This window comes from Pteropus medius, unplaced genomic scaffold (genome assembly GCF_902729225.1).
Source record: "Pteropus medius unplaced genomic scaffold, Ma_sr-lr_union100, whole genome shotgun sequence".
Taxonomy (NCBI): Eukaryota; Metazoa; Chordata; class Mammalia; order Chiroptera; family Pteropodidae; genus Pteropus; species Pteropus medius.
The window spans coordinates 24822608-24839702 of NW_024351730.1; the positions used below are offsets into that span (position 1 = coordinate 24822608).

A 17095-nucleotide genomic window follows, 5' to 3' on the forward strand; every position below is an offset into this window, starting at 1 on the left:
AGAAAGAATACAGTATGAGCAATGATTCAGCAAATATTTACTGTATGGGAGGCAGCCCAGGAACTGGAAATGGGTTCTTTACCATCAAGGAACTTGTCATGTAAGAGGAGAAATCAAACAATAGTAAAGTAGGGCCATTCTGAAGGAGTAGAGTATAGGGTAAAGAACTTAGGTTTGTTATAAGTTAAACATACACCACCCCTAATGACCCAGCGCCTAGCTATTTATCCAAGATAGATGAAGACAAATGTCCATAAAATGACTTGTAAAGAATGTTCATAACAACCTTATTCATAATTGTCAACAACTAGAAACAACCCTATATCCATCAACAAGAAAATGGATACTGTGGTACATCCATATAATGGAATACTACTCACCAATCAAAAGGAATAAACTCATGACCCACACAGCTACCTGGATGAATCGCAGAACCAGTATGTTAAACTGAAAGAAGCCAGACACAGAATACATAAACAATTCTATTTATGAAGTACTAGAACAGGCAAAACTAATCTATGACCCCAGAAGTTTGTGCTTGCCTCAGGGTGTGGGAAGATTAACCAAAGAGGTAAGAGATTTTGTAGAGCAATGGAAATGTTCTGTCTTGTTTTGAATGGTGGCTACATAGGTATACACGATCAAAATCCATCAAAATGAACACTTAGGACCTATGCATTAGCTTAATTAGAAGAAAAACTTAGGTCCTAGAGATAGACAAGGGTACACATCTCATCTCTGTCTCTAGATGTACATTACCTTGGGCAAGTTATTAAATATCTCTGAACCTGAAAGCATTGGGCAATAATAAAACATCTTCATAGGGTTATTGTGGGGATTGAGTTTGATAACAAAAGTATTCAGCTTAGTAAGAACTCAATTGTCAGCTAATAATTCCATGTACTGTGATAAATATAACGTGGTTTTGATGTTCATGATAAAATTACTTCACTTTTGTAAAAGCCATCTCATTTAATATCAAAGATCTCATAGCATATTAACTTATATCCTTAGCATTATATGTGTCTTCTTTTTAATGGATCTCTTTTTGAGGTTGTAGGGAGTTTAAAGTTTTTGCCACCTTTTCAAAATACCACTAGGGCTTTGCTTTGCCAACACAGGTAGACCCCAAAGAGAGTAAATACCCAATAAGCAAACCCCTCTGTGTTTTAGGACTGATTTAATGATACTAGTTGAAACTGAACTCCCAGACTAGGCTCACAGCATCCTCTGGGAATCCAGGTGAAAGGGTTACGTATTACATCCTCTTTGCAAAGCTGTGGGTGGAAAACAACTCTTGATCTCTGTATCAAATTAATATTGTGCTTTTTTTAAGGGACAAATTATATAACTTGAATTTTCAGTAAAATACCTTGGACAGAGTGATAAATATGATAAGACAGGAGTTTACTTAATCTATTAAGCTTCAATTATCTTTAAGTTCAACAAAGTGTCTGGGAAAGACATTTTATATACTTTGCCAGCTCCAACAGAGGCATTTTGTTGTTGGGTTGGTTTAATTCATTCAATAAACAACAAACATTTCCTGAGAACATATTATTAGCTTCTGGGAATTTAATGATGAATAATAAGACATCTTACACTCAAGGGTTCATAGACCCCTTGAGTATAAATGTGTATCCATTTCTTTTAGAATTTTTTTCAGAGTAGAGGGCTCTCTCTGTCTTAGGTTAGTCTTGTTGGTTTTTTTTGGTTGGTTGTTTTTAAAAGCTCCTGCTGATTGATGGTGGAGGTTTAAAATCCTGGTTCTTTTTCACTGGTGCTATTGTCTTAACAGAGTTTCTTGCTAAGGTTTTCTCTTGTTATTCTTTACTGAAAATAACAACAACAACCACGTGGTCTCATATAAAGGCAGTTTAGTGTAGTGAAATGGTCTTATGTGGTAGAGACAGGATGGCCTAGGTTTGAATCCGAGCTCTGCTGCTTACTGGTAATTTAGGTCAATTTTTTAAATTCTTTAAGCCTGAGCTTCCTCATCTGCAAAATGGTAATAATAATAACAATAATACTAATAATAATAACTTGAAAGAGGTATTAATACTATTTAGATTAAAGCTGTTACAAGGAGTAAATGACCAAAAAAATGATGTAAAAATAACTAGCCTGGCACCTGGTGGGTGTTAATTTCTAATATTTACCGAGTACTCGCTAAGAGTTGAACACTGTCTGAAATTCTTCTTGTACCTTCCTCACACTCCTACAAGGTCGGCACTGAGGAAGCCCACAACACAGAAGAGGTTAAATAACTCAGTGAGGGCATGGAGGTGCCAGGATTGGAACCTAATAAGATCCTGCCTCTCAGCTGATGAGGTTCATAATAAATGTCAGTTACTTTTCCCTTTTAGGTAGAATTATTTTTAAGATTTAATTATTGCAGGGAGAAAGTAACACTGGTAAGTGGTGCTAGTATCCTGTTATGGGCTGCCTGCAAGTGAGCATTGGTGGAGAAATTGGTCCACTCCTGAGTGTGTTCTTAAATGGTAATGAGTCTACTTACTACTTTGTTGTGGAGGGAGTGGGGGATTGTTGCAGGAGGTGAGCTAATGTAATTGTCAGGTTCTTTCCCCAGCTCTCAAAAGTCTGCCTATCAGTGGCCCTCTCTGACATTGTCCTTCACCCCCTACCCCAGTGACTCAAGAAGTCAGTTTGTGAACAAAAAATGTGGACAACCTGGCCACCTGTTAGGATTCAGCCTAGACTTCACGAAGCCCATTTAGGGATGGACGTAGGTGCAGTATTGTCTTGGTCTCTACAAGGATGCCAAGGTGAGAAATGTGTTCCGGGGGGCCCTGTCATAGTCGGAGGAAAAGTAAACTATTGACCCAGGATATTTTGTATTCGCTATTTCCATTGGCATTTCCTCAACTCCATTCAGGAGAACCCTGAGCTAGAACTTCAAGTAAAAATAAATTCTAGGTGGTAGGCTGAGAATCCTATTGCTTTATTGAAGACATAAAAAGTCACAATGGCCAATTTGTTAAAATAATGTGTAGATGCCCAGGGGGGGAATGTAAAAGATACAAGGACCTAATTTCCTATTTAGATATGAGCCTTTTCACTTGATCCCACCAGGATGCTCTATATCCTGTCTTGACACCCAAGCTTCTCCTTTGCAGCACAATTAGACAGCAAGAGTCTCAGGACCTTTTTTCTAACCACGAAAGTGGTGCCAGGTCCATTTACAGATGCACCAGGGAAGCCCTCCACTGGACAGAGGAGGTGCTGCTGGAAGCAATAGGCTGAAGCCAAGGGACACGGGGAGGAGCCCCATTGCCGCGTTCTTGAAGGAATGTCACTATATGCCATTTCTGTCCACCCAAGTAAGCCACACTATCTTAGGGCAAAATTACTGGCAGACAAAATTCTTTTAAAGCTCTGCTCTCTGAAGGGATGAGAGGAAATGGGGAGGAAGAACCGACAAGGATCTTAGCTCTCTGGTTGTCCCTGACCTTTCAAGGCTGCTTTGCAGTGTACAAGCTCCACTTTTCTCTTAGTCTGACTCACAATAGATATTAATGGTTAAAGTTAGGAGAATTGCAGCACTGTTACTTGAAGTCCTTTTCTGCCTCTTCACCATCGCCTCCAGCCTCTTTTCCCTCAACTTTAAGCCCTTTGTGTCAGTTCCCATGGTTACCTCTTCACCACTAGGAGCTGGAATGCCATAGTGAGAGGAGGCAGCCTCCCCTACTGAGCCAGGTCTGGCTGGGGCGGAGGCCATGGATCTGCAGCTGGATCTGCAGCTGGATTGCCGCATGGGGTCACAGTTCAGTACCTTCTCTTTGTTGTGGGTTCTATACCTTTCCCAGGCTTGGTGTGTTGGGGTTGCAGGAGGAGGGAAGATGAGGGGTGATGTATAGCCCACAGGGTATTTTCCACCTAGGCTGACCTGCCAAATTCCTGCCTGATGCCCACCCCATCTCTGTATTAGTGCCCAGTGGAGGGGGTGGGACTTTGTCTAGTCAGGTAAAACTTCTCTACCTGCCTTCCCTGTGCTTTTGTTCTCAATACCATCTGTTTATGGGTTAGTGCAGGAGTCCCCAACTCCGCAGCTGCAGACCGGGTACTGGTCCGTGGCCTATTAGGAACTGGGCCGCATAGCAGGAGATGAGTGGCAGGTGGGCAAGTGAGCGAAGCCTCATCTGTATTTGCAGCCTCTCCCCCATGCTAGCATCACCACCTCAGCTCCACCCCAGATCATCAGGCATTAGATTCTTATGGGAGCACCGGTTCTTAGTGCCCAAGAGGTTGGGAACTGCTGGTTAGTGGACATTAACAAGGCCAGGCATTGGCCTTGAAGGAATTAGTATCAAAGGCAGGTTTTCATCCAACCTGAAACACCAGGGAGGCACCGGAACTGGGGTATTGCATAGGAACTTGAGGTTCAAGATGAGAACACAATTAGCTAAGAGTTTGTCTTGAAGCTGTCTCCTAAGATACCACTCGAAGGCTTAAATTCCTTCTCATTTGGAGTCCAACTGGCCCCAGAGTTAAGACAGGAATTATAACTACAGGTAGAAATGAGGTAACCCTGGTAGTGAGGGTAAGGAGTAGTAGTTACCAGTGAAAACCACCAAAACTCATTGCTTCTGAGGAAGACAGTACTTGAAGAATTCTGCTCTTTTGGGATAAGGCAGCTCAGTTTTCCAGAGATCTTTCAGCCCTACAAAATAATCTTACTAAGCCCTTAGGTGATGTGATTGTTGTGGAAGGTGGTTAAGGAAGGGCACCCACCCTTTGGAGCTTGTAAGGTGTGGGTCCTGGCTTTACCATTTTTGTGGTTTTGAGCAACTTATTTAAATTACCTGTGCCTCAGTTTCCATTTCTGTGAAAGGAGGGCAATACTTCATAGGGTTGTTATGAGGATTAAATTTGTTATGTAGAAATACTTTGTAAATTGTAAAGCTCAACACAGGTGCCAATTTGCAATAATTTTAAATGATGTTTGAGAATGCCAGGCAAAACTAAAGACATAGATTTTTGTCTCACTTTTGTGTTATATATGTCAGTGGGTCCAGAATTCCCCTGAAGAGAATAAAATAGTGTTAGAGTGAGTAGGGACATACAAGATTTTTTTTTTTAAAAAAAAGCCGAAAACACTAAACTGCGTTACACTAACCCTGTAGAACCAAAGGAAAGGAAAAATGATGGGATGAGTAGAAAGCCAGTTCCTGGAACCATAGTTACAAACACCTTGAAAAGGTATATTGTAAACCATAAACAATGACTTTTCCACAAATGCTCTGCATTTTGCTCTCTTGCCTTCTGTTTAAACTACTTCCAAAGAATATAAAGCAAAGCTGGGGGAAAGCTTGGGAGACAGAGAAAGCCCTGCTTTGGATGATAGCAAAGGTTGGAAACATTTAGGTCTGAGATTTGGAGGCATTTAAATAGCATGGAATGTCTATTATCTACGCTAAAAAGCAGAACGAATCTTGGATATTGTGGACACAAATGCAGTTGGCACGAGCTTTAAAAAAAAAGTGCATGTGAGCTTCTTTCTAAGACCCAATAATCCTCTTGGGCAAAGTAAGGATTAGGCCTCCCTCACAGACAAGGAGGTGAGTTCATTTTTGCTAAGATTCCTCAGCTGATGCCAAATTTAGCAAGGGACCTATTTTCTCCCAATGAATGACAGTCTACATTTATATTTTTAATGTCCACCCCTCTTCTCTAGGCAGGACTAGGACAGGAGCAACTTATTTGCAAATAGATGAGAAAGAGAAACTCTGGCTCCCACCAACCACATTGTGACCCTAGGGACTTGCCAGAGCAAGAGTCCCTTTACCTCCTTCTGCCTGCAGGAGGGGAGGGGTCTCTTGCCCCAGAGCCCAAGGTCAAAGGACCCCAGGGGCTCAAAAAAACTGGGTCCAAACTCATTATATTTTTTTAAATTATTAAATTTGAGGTAAAAATGATTAATATCATTATGTAAATTTCAGGCATACAACATAATTCAATATCTATACTCTATAGTGTGCTCACATCCCAAAGTCTAGTTTCCTTCCACCATCGTATTTGACACCCATGTTTTTAAAACAGCCTTGCGGATACGTTCACTGATATGTCATCCCTGCCCAGTGCCCGAGGCTCCCTCTGGTGTTAGGAGGCCTTTGAAGAACTCACGTGAATTCTGTCATCTTTGACACTTCAAGAACCATTTCTTTCACACCAGGGTTAGGTCCTCTGTGCTAGTCTGTTCCTAAGGGGTCCAGGTGGTGCCCCATATTTCCTGTTCTTAAATGGCAAAAAACCTCTCCATTTTGGGTTAAATTTTATATCCCTCCCCATATGCTTTAGACATTTGCAGTTTCCCTTTATAAGGAATTTAAGAGCCTATGATTATACCACCATCCTGACACATCCCTCGGATGACTTTTCCCCTTCTCTTATTGGCCACTTTGACTTAATAATAGCTCCCATCTTGTAGGGATTGCCACACACCAGGCTCATTGGATCCCACAGCAGTGCCACCAGGCAGTTAATTCTTCTTCCTTTTTTTTCCACAGACGAGGTCCTGAGACTCATAGAATAGTGACTAGGGACTGGCAGAGATGGGGAACTCTGGCTGACCTGGCTCCAAATCTTGTGTGTCTTTCCAGCAAGACTGGGGGTCAGAAGTTGTCTTTTATTCAACACAGATTACACCTTGGAGCCTGCATGCAGAAAGTGCTCATCACTTGTGCATGGAGGTCCTCAGAGATGATGTTTTCTCACTTGGGATTTATCATTTATGTCCCTTTTACACCTTAGTTCATAGACCATTAAAAATAAAGGAATCCTAAAGCTCATACAGACAAACTTGGTGTAGGTCTCCTGGCTGCAGGTCCAATATTTGTCTTCTATAATGGAGTGTGCATGTATAGCCATTTTTGGTGTCTATTTAACCATTCAAACTCCTTTTTCCTAATGTTTTGTGGAAATAGGGAGTAGGTATTACCAAACCCAATTTCCTGTGTAACTTCCACCATGATGCTTCTTGTCCTCTTTCCTCTTGTTTCTCTCACAAGTAGATCCTTACCAACGTGCTTTCCTAGAGGTCATCACTGGTGCTACACTATGCAGCATCTAGGGATAGTTGGGTTAGGGATAGAGAGGGGTCCCATCTGAATTTCAGTAATTCCACTTCAGAAAATGCTTTTGGTATTAAATGTTTGCCACCTTGTCAATGGACTCTTAGCATTGTAGAATCCAAAGTAAGTGTGACATAAGAGAGCATGGAAGTTAACGGTTAGGGACCCTGGCTTCCTGTGCCAGCCATGCAGCTTACAAGTCCTGACCTTAAAGCAAGTAACTAACGGTTCCTCTGTGAGGCTATCTACACCTGCTACATGAGGATAAATAATACCTATTCAACATGCCCTTTAGGATTATTATGAGGGCCAAATGGAATAACGTATGGAAGGTGCTTTCAAGCTATAATGTATGATATTAGAGTAAGGAATTTTTATGGTTCCCTGCGGAGGTTTATATGGTTCTTTGGGAACACTAGAGAAAGGGAGTAGGGGAAGAAACGCAGCAGCTGAATTTTCTCAGGAAGCATTCATCTCTCTCTGCTTACACTGGTTTCCCAGAAATCCTGCTTCCTCCTCTGATGAGTATTTTCAGCGTTTGCTGAAGCCCCCAAGTGAATCCTGCTGCAGCGGAAAGTCTTTCCACTGCTCGAACTGGCTCGCAGGACAGGTACATCCACTTCCATTGCCCAACCAAGGTTTTACGTTAAAAATATGGAGAAATTGTCTATGACCGTGCCACCCTGAACAAGCCCGATCTTGTCTGATCTTGGAAGCTAAGCAGGGTCAGGCCTGGTTAATACTTGTATGGGAGACCACCTAGGAAGACCAGGTGCTATAGGCGTAAAAAATAAAAATAAAGTAAAATAAAAATTTTAAAAATATGGAGAAATTAGACTCCGACTCATTCTAATGAGGAACAAAACAAGGCTAATTTACTTTTTCTGATAATTAAAATGATAAATGTTAAATGTAAACACTTTGCAAGCTACAGAAAAAGAGAAGAAAAATATCACCCATAATATCACCCAGTAGTAACATTTTGGTATATTTGCTGGTCTTTGGTTTGCATGCATGTCTTTTTGTCTTATATGAGGAGCAAAGGGTGATGTGGGAGAAATGACAGGCATGCATGGCTTGGCATGTGGCTGATGCCTGAGAAAAGAGTGTTCAAAGCCCAGTTATCCTCAGAAGTGTTTAATGAGGTGGAGGAGTAGAGAGGGCATGGCCTTTGGCCATACCTTTTTCTACTTGTTTTTATTTTGCTTTCTTTATTTGTGAAATGAGGGTTATCACTGTCTCCGATGATAAGAAAATTAACTGAATAACTTTTAAAGTACAGTATCTGGTACATACTATGTGCCCCCAAAATGTAAATTTCCATTCTGTTGGTAAGAAGTTACCATTTATTGCTAGGCACTGTTCCAAGTGCTTTACAGTATCAGTTTGTTCAAGCTTCACAACTACCCTTTGACGCAAGTGCTGTTATTATCCTATTTTATAGAGAAGGAAACTGCATCACAAGAGGTTAAGTGACCTGCCCAAGGTCAGATGCCTACTAGGTGACAGAGCCAGAGCAACTGGCTCCAGAATCCATATTGTTCATACATATCATACAGCCTGCCACTTCTCTGAGTTGATTTAAGGGCAGGCTCTGTTTGTAGAGAATACCATACCCCTACAATGGTGGTGTTATCATCAGCTTAACTGTAAGGCCTTGCATGAGTGCCTTGGGTTTTCTTATGCACTTGCCTTGGGATAGCTATTACAGACCTCAGTGGGTAGAGGGATCGAAGTCAGAAGTAAATTTGAAGGAGATTAAATATTTATTAGGTTAAAATATTTGGCTTTCCCCTCTACCTACCCTTTTAAAATCTCTGTGCAAAGTTAGCATAGAGGTCATTGGCTAAGATCTGGTGGTAGTTACACTTCTGGTTTCACAAATTATCAGAATTTATTTCAGTAGTATAAACTGTACACATGTATTTATTTCGGCAGTTTCAGGGGAAAAACAGCAGCAAGAGGAGCAGGAGATACAAATGGACGTAGGTCTGGGATGTAGATGGACACCTATGCACGGCTGAAGGGTAAAGTGTGGCCTTCATGTAATAACCAAGGAGCAGATCAGGGTGGGCTAGCTGAAAGACAGAAGGAGTTTTAAGTAAAAGTGAGTGTTATGCATATGATGGAAAGCACCAGATAGGATGCAGGCCCGAGGGGATACAGAGTGAGAGCCTCCTAGATGGTAATACTAATTTAAAAAGCAAAAAAGTAATGAAGGGACAGTGACCCAGAGGTTAAGTCTAAATGTGTAGGTACCAAAGATCAGTAACAGGAACAGGGGACTTCTAAAGAAAGGGAAATTCACTGAGAATGTGAAACCTTTGAGAAATGCTCAGCCATCAGAGAATGAAGAATAGCTAGCTATCTTAGGCTAAGAACAGAAATCTGCACTCAACAGCATCAGTTCTTAAAATCTTCCTTCGGACACTAAAGAAGCCAAGAATCCAGGCCTTCTCCTGCCTTCTGGAGACTGAAGGGACAAGTGCTGGGGAGCCTATGGTGATGCTACCAGAGACCTGCTAACAGGATAGACAGATGACAGTAAGTCCAGCTTCATGCATGATGGACATGGAGCAGGATAAAAAGAAAAAAGAAACTAAGAGCACAACTTTTAATAAGACAAATTATGAAAACCAGTACACACATGCACCAGTATAAATCCAAAGGAATTTCTCCAAAAGGTTCTGAGAACAAACTTAGTCCTATGTAAATGTACTTCTATCTGCTTAATCTTAAGCATTCTGACTGCTTTGAAACAGAAAGCAGCAAAACTGTGCCAAGCTGTGCCAGCTGTTTGTCAGAAGGCTTGGCCGTGGTCCCCCAGCCCAGGTCCTTGCTACTCCCACAAAAGCTGGCTGCTAACGAGATGGACCAACAGTTAGGGCCCAATTCTGTTTTCACAAAGAAATTGACTCAACCTTATATAGAAAGCGACTAAAAGAAGAGATCCCTATCTTCCCCAAAACATGTACATAAACTATTTAATGCTTTAACAGTTTAAAGGCATAGAGCTCCATTTTGGATGCATGATACAATTAATTCTTTTACAGTCTCCTATGATTCGTTTAACAGATCTGTATTGTACCTATCATGAGCCACTCACTGTGCTGTGTCCTGGATGTACAATGGTTTAAAAAAACAAACTGAAGAAAAGCCGACTGTGGGCCCTGGCCTCACTTAGCTTACTGCTGGTAAAGATGCAGACCATGAGCAACTGCACAATTACACTCAGCCATGAGTGCAAGGAAGGAAAAGACCAGGTGCCAGGGAAGAGGCTGTTTGTGGTAGATGAGGTGCTCCCTGAGGACCAGGTGTTCTGGGACCAGAAGGCTGAGGAGGAGCCAGCCAAGTGAAGAACTGGGAGGAAGGCTCTTCTAGGCAGAGGAAACAAACAGCACGTATGAAAGTGAAGTGCTTGGAGGGCTTGGGGAGCTCAGGCAGGCCAGTGAGGTCAGGGCGGAATGAGAGGGGTGATGTTTATGGGCGGGGTGGACAGGAGCCAGGTCACTTTAGGCCTCACAGATCAAGTTAAGAAACTTAGGTTTTATCGGAAGTGCGGGAGAAGCTATGCTAGGGCTTTATTAGAAAATGACATGGTCCAATTACATTTTTTTAAAGGGTATGCTAGCTGCTGAGTAGACGCTGGATTGGAAGAGGACAGGAGTGGAAGTAGCCAGTTAGGAAGCTGTTCTGTACTGGAAAGAACACAATAGAAAGGAAGAAACTGCTGATTCTAACAGATAAACCAAGCACTTCTCTTAGGTCGTAACAGTCCATGCCAAGGAGATGTGATTCCTGGCCCCTCTACTCCACCAGGGACAAAGTGAAACTATTTAAACTTGGGAGAAACCGGGAACTGGAAAGACCATTTTAATAGGACCCGCCCACCTTCTTATCTTTCACTTGGCTTCCCTAGTCCTTCCCCAGGTTTCCTGGTGTTCAGGAGAGCCACAGGAACAGAATGATCTTGAACTTTTTATTGGCTGAAACTCAGTTTAGATATCAGTTAACAACTGCTATTAAAATATCAAATAGTAAAGCAGTATATATTCAAGAATTATGACTACTGGGGGGCAGGGAGAGGAGAAAGTGTGAATGTACTCATCATAGAAAGTATAAATATGTAGGTGGTTGACCTGGATTTCTTGTTTCTTAACTATTTGTGGAAGAAAGATGATACTGGGATTGTGGATCACAATCATTTTTTTAGCCCCTGCTAACAGCTTTGATTCCTATTTCATCCTTCACAGTTTGTGATATCGAGGCAGAACAGCAAGAAACAATATAAAAACAGCCCCCTAAAACATCTCACTAGTTTTTCCAGCAGTTAGCTCATGAACTAAAAGGAGATAGGAGATCTGTTGAACATTTAGCAGTATGTCATTTATTGGACAATTCTCTGTGCCTGGCACCAAGCTGGCCTGCTTGCCTTTCTGAGCTTGTGGTGGAAAAGAGGGACCAGCAAACAGGCAGTGGGAAGAACTGCACTTTGAAATGTATATCAATAGCCAGTATGCTGCTCTGCTAGCAGGGAGGGGTCACCTCACCCTGACCTGCAACCAGCGGAAATGATGTCCAAACTGAAACCTGAAGGGCACGAGTGTGAAAAAGCCAGGAGAGGGTGGGACTTTTCAGGAATCTGGAAGTAGCCCCATGAGGCTGGAGGTTAATATGGTTTATTTCTGTATTTTTCACTTGAAGCTGTTTCAGTGATTCCAAGGTGTTTACAATGTACCTTTGGGTATCTTTAAGTAAAATAATGTACCACTGAGTATCTTGTAAGTAAAAATAAGCTTATTTGGTAACATGTTTAATTAATGGTTCCATCATCATTCTCCACCCATTCTGACAAAATCTGGATTAGTAATTCCAAGGCCTATAGAATTTGTGATAAACTGAAAAAATTTGAAACTCCTAAACTGAAAGGAAGAAGAGTAGGTCATTGTCAGTGATTTTCATCCCAAGTGGGTATGATTCCATGTGTCATTTGAGCCAAGATATATAACCTCTTAGTTTCTGTTTGTTCATCTGGAAGATGGGGCTAAAATATTAGTTCTTGCCTTTATAGAGAAATTATGGGAATAACTCCTGACATGTGGGAAAGTACACATATCTTTTTATAGTAAAGACTTGGAATAATCTGCCCCAGTCATGTGGTACCACTATAGCACCATTTCTCAATGAGATCAAAGCACATGGCCAGCTTGGTCAATTCCAGTCTGCTGTGAGGCAGGCAGCACAGTAACCTCAGATGGGTAGGAAACTGTGATTCTGGAGACTGCCTGAGTTCAACATGTAGATAGGATAACTGGCAGGGGGAGTAAAGGACAAAGTGAGGATTCCCACTGGGGGTCTCCGGGACAGTAGGCTTCCCAACACTCATTCCAGGATTATTTTCTGCCTAGATTCACTGTGGAATTTTTTAAATTAGAACATATGGGTTTTAAAATGTTTATTTGTTGTCTAGATTATTCCAGAAAGAGTTTAAGGCAGAAAAGGTGTGCTCTGGGTGCTGGCAAGTCTTCCCGCACACTCTCAGGCTATTTCCTAGTTGGTGCGGGGCATTTAGCTCACTCAGGGGCCTCCAGAGCCAGCCCAGTAAGGGTCAGGGGAGGTGAAGATTAGCAGGGAGGCTGGGTATGACTTAACCTGGGGATCGCAGCCAGCACCAAGAAACATGGGTCTCACGAATCCTTACACTCAGCTGCTAACATTAGCTGGTCCCCCAAAGGTGGCGGGTGACAGGACAACATGTGGCAATGGAGAGCAGTGCTAGGGTGCTGGTCTCTGCTTTCCTAGTGATGAAAGAATCATATATTGAAAATCCTTAAAAAGATAAGACAGTCTCATTTTTTACATTCTTCCATCTCTTTCCCATTTACCTGCACTTTCTGCCAGCCCGTCACTGTGACAGTACACCCCTGGACCTTCTGTCCCTCGGTGCTTCCCAAGAAGGAGGAATGGGCAAGGAAAGAGAAAAGGGCTCAGCCATTGTCCAGAGACAACAGAGCCAACAATTGTGGTTTAGGCCAAAAATGAGGAAGTTATTAAATGCCGCAAAGGTTTTGAGAAAGCTCAGGCCTGGTCTTTGTTTTCTCCTAGCAGATGACATTTGGTCTAGAGGAGAGCCGGGAAGGAAAACCTTCCGTCAGAATGGACCATTCGATGTAACATAAATTTGAATCTACTTTCTGTCCCAGCTTAAGCCAGATGGCCATTGGGATTGGTGCCTCTGAGGGTTGTATGAGGGATCCTGACTGAGGACCACTTGGTGAATTCTGCAAAAGGCCTGACGTGTTAACTCTCCAGCTCTTTCTTGCTATTATTTCCAGAGTAAATTGGGTCTCTTTAGTTGTGTCAATTGTGCCTAACACCTTCACTGAAAGGAGCTCTAAAATGAAGATACTGTAGTAAGACAATGCACATACCATGCATAGGCAGAATACTGGACAGTTAACAGACTTTATTCAGAAACTTTTTAGCAACTCTGCAAGATAGGGATAATAGTGGCTAATTTGCTGAGTGCTGAATATGGGCCAGGCTCTATTTTCAGTGTTCTATTGTATCGGTTTAATTTTGTCAACACTTATGAAAGCTGCTGTTCCTTTCCACCCATTTCAGGGATGAGTGGACTGAGGCAAAGAGAGGACAAAGTCACAGAGCTGGTCAGTGGGGTAGAGCTCGGACGCTAACTCAGACAGGCTGACTCCACAGCCAGGCTCCTAACCATTGTGTATCTTGCCTCTTATTTTTCACATCACAAATGAGGAGCCTGAGGCCCAGAGTTTACTTGCCCACTCAGTTCATAAATGACAACATCCACCAAGTCTTTAGACTTCAAGTTTAGAGTTATACTGAATATATTCAAAGCCAGGAATCCTAAATTTTGTGAGAAAAGTGATACACAGGAGGAGGTATTGGTGCTTAGGTATAATTAAGGTAAAGATGAAACTAGCTTAGAAGTGGAAACTCCCATTGACTCCCTGGTCATCTCCCTCTATGTCCCGAAATGAAAAAAAATCAACACCACTTGGAAATCTCGCCCCCTCAGCCGAGGCCTGTGCAGAGGAGAAACAGCACTGAGTTTGCACCGTCTCAGATTCCTGTTTGCAGGATATGCACACCAGTCTGCTCTCAGAGGCTTAGAAAGATTTTTAAAGACAGACATTGAAAGCACGCTGCTGGTACCCAGCAAAGTGGAGTGATGGCAAACCTGCTTCAGAGCCCGATGCAGGGGACAGTCTGATTAACAGGAGGCCTTAGGGGTGCTGTCAGGGCGTTTGGAAATTCAGAAGCCAAGACTGTCCTAAGGAAAAGAAATAGGCCTTTTCCCATGGCGGGATGCATTGGCCACGCGGGGCTTAACATTTTTCTTTGACTCCCTGGGAGTATGGAGGAAACGGTACTGGAGATGGTGTTGGGGACTGGGGGTGGGAGGGTGGATTTAAACGGACACACAAAAGGCTTGCCTCCAGCGCAGTGGAATCTGAACAATCTGAAATAGTCTGGGCTCAAGAGCTGGCATGTGCTTCTGAGCTGCCACCCACTGAACAGAGTGGGGGCTCCACTTGGAGAGTGCTCACCCTGCAGAGACACTGAGAACCCAGGCGGCAGGGCCTCGGTTTCAGGGAACCACCTCATCTGACAGTTTGATTCAGTGAGTCCAGTTCTTCACTTACCAACGGATGTTGAGTTATAGGGGAGTTCACTTCATAAGAGTTAGTGTGTCTTTCTGCCCCCACCCTTGGTTGGAAAATCTGGTATTCTAAGATTGGAAGTACACCTTATGGTTCCATAGAAACATAGATAGGAAAGGATGAAGTGGTGGATTTGCCTTCTTTTAGACAGAGATCTTCTGTGGGTACAGGCTCACTGTTCACTTAGCTGTGTCGCTTTGCTCTAACTCCAGGGTTAATTTGCACATGTGTTTCTTATTAGATTCATTTGTCCCCCTGCCCATGAACACCATCACACTCAAGTTCCTGTTTTCTTTCTTTCTTTTTTTTGCCAGAGATGCATGTGCAGACCCGGGTCCTGCAGGTATTGGCACTTCTGACTCCTTTGACCCAGAGCACCTCACCTCTGACCCCCAGAACAGGAAAGCAGCATGGTCAGGAGGAGCTAAGCTTCGGCTAAAGCACAGGTAAGAGGCAGAGGGATCTGTGCCGAGTGGTTCAGAAAAGGGACACAGCTGCTGGAAGAGAAGCAAGGGGTGGGGGGAGGGGGGGAGGGGGGCAGGAGAGGGGGGGAGCGTGGACAAGGCTAGTGAAGGTATAGGCTAGTGAGAGAGGGAAGGAGGGGCTGAACAAAGAGGTCAGATAGAAAGAGTTCAGAAGGATAACCTTCTTAATTGCATTTTTCAATCTAGGTTCTGAAGAACCTAAAATTTCCAGGGAGGTAATCCAGGGTTCCTCAAATAATTTGATAGAAATATCTTTTTAAAAATATACTCACAGCTGTTTTTAAAACTATAATTAAAAACACTCAAAGTGATATATTAATATCTTATACTTTGGAAATGACTAATATGTTAAATTGTACAAGATTAATTCATCTTTGAACTGATAGTCATTTAGAACTTCTCTTGTCTCTAATTGAGGAATGTCCTAAAGTTACAAAGTTAGCCTGATAAAAATTTGCAGCCACTTACCTGCGTTCCTTCCTACATGCTAGGTGGTGTGTCAGGACTTTGCAGATCACATCAAATCCTCACACCAGTCCTTTGAGGTTTGCACTAGTATACGAGAGGTAGTGGATCCAAATCCAGTTCGACCAAGCTTATAGCCACTACACTCTATTGCCTCAATAGTCAGCACAACAGAAACTACTTCATAGGACAACCATGGGAATTCAGTAAGATAAGGTATTCGAAGCTCTTAGCACAGAGCCCACTCATAGAAAATGAGAACTAAATGTTAGGTAAAGTAAATATTAAGTGGTAGTTTAATGATGTTGTGCTTATTGTTCTCATCATCATTTTCATCATTATCATGGAAGGCTGTGTGCCAGTGTGAAAGGCAGTATAATATAGTAAGATGAGGTCTGTAGTGTTAGACTACCTAGAATTCATATTGTGATTCTGCCACTTATTGCATAACTGCAGGCACATTATTTAAGCTCTCGCAGTTTCTAATCTGTAAAGTGGCTTTAATAACTAACCATAGGATTGCTGAAAAGATCAGAAGTGGTCATACACATAAAAGTATGTCGGGCAGTGCCCTGCACATCATAAGCACTCACCAAATGCTGGTTATCATTGTTTTCAATTATTCCGATTTTGGTTTGGGGGAGTTCTTTCCTGTAGACACATGGACTTGCATTCTAAATAAGTAAACATTGTAAATTCGGATTTATGCAATTACCCATGTTTATGGATATGCAAATATGCATTAAAGTATTTGTTATGTTTTATATAATAAAACAACACTTGTATCTGGTGTCTATATTATGGTATTCTGTAAGATTTCATTTTAAAAAATGATTCAAAAAAGTTTAAACATACCGATTGAGGACAGGCTGAGATTTGCAGAGGGCTCTGACTACAAGAGAACCAGCTGACAGAAATTGTTTCAGGGTCAGCCGGAAGAAGCAGAAGTATCAAGGTTATCGCTCTTCCCTTCAGCCTCCTAGGCTCTTCAAAATGTAGAGAAGCAGAGCCTTCTATTTCATAAGACTCCACTTTTATTTCATAATGTAGCACCAGTGGCAAAGTACTCAAGGCTATAAAGTCATAGTCAAGAAGTTATTGCACTAACCTGGGAGGAAAATGATGAAGACTTGAACTAAAGGTGGTGATGGGACAAGAGATGAAACAGATTTGAGATGAATTTACGAGGCAGAAAAACAGCAGATGAGGATGGGAGAAGGGAGAAGAGAAATTAAAGAGTGTGACTTCCAAGTTTCTGTAATGGGTACTTGAGGGTGTTTGTGGGGCCATTAGCCAGGAAGATGAAGGCAGGAAAGGCAGAGAATAAGTAGAGGTTAAGAGCTTGAGTGCTGGA

General features: G+C 42.3%; 1 protein-coding gene and 1 pseudogene across 6 annotated transcripts in view; both read left to right on the plus strand.

The window, feature by feature from the left end:
* SHROOM3 (shroom family member 3) overlaps positions 1–17095 on the plus strand; it is a 281729-nt gene that overhangs the window by 209857 nt on the left and 54777 nt on the right. For all 6 annotated transcript variants that reach the window (XM_039845506.1, XM_039845507.1, XM_039845509.1 and 3 more), the window contains one exon: positions 15106–15237. In XM_039845506.1, coding sequence (XP_039701440.1) covers positions 15106–15237 — 132 coding nt within the window. The remainder of the gene's footprint in view (positions 1–15105; positions 15238–17095) is intronic.
* On the plus strand, positions 7757–7875 carry LOC120588597 (uncharacterized; annotated as a pseudogene).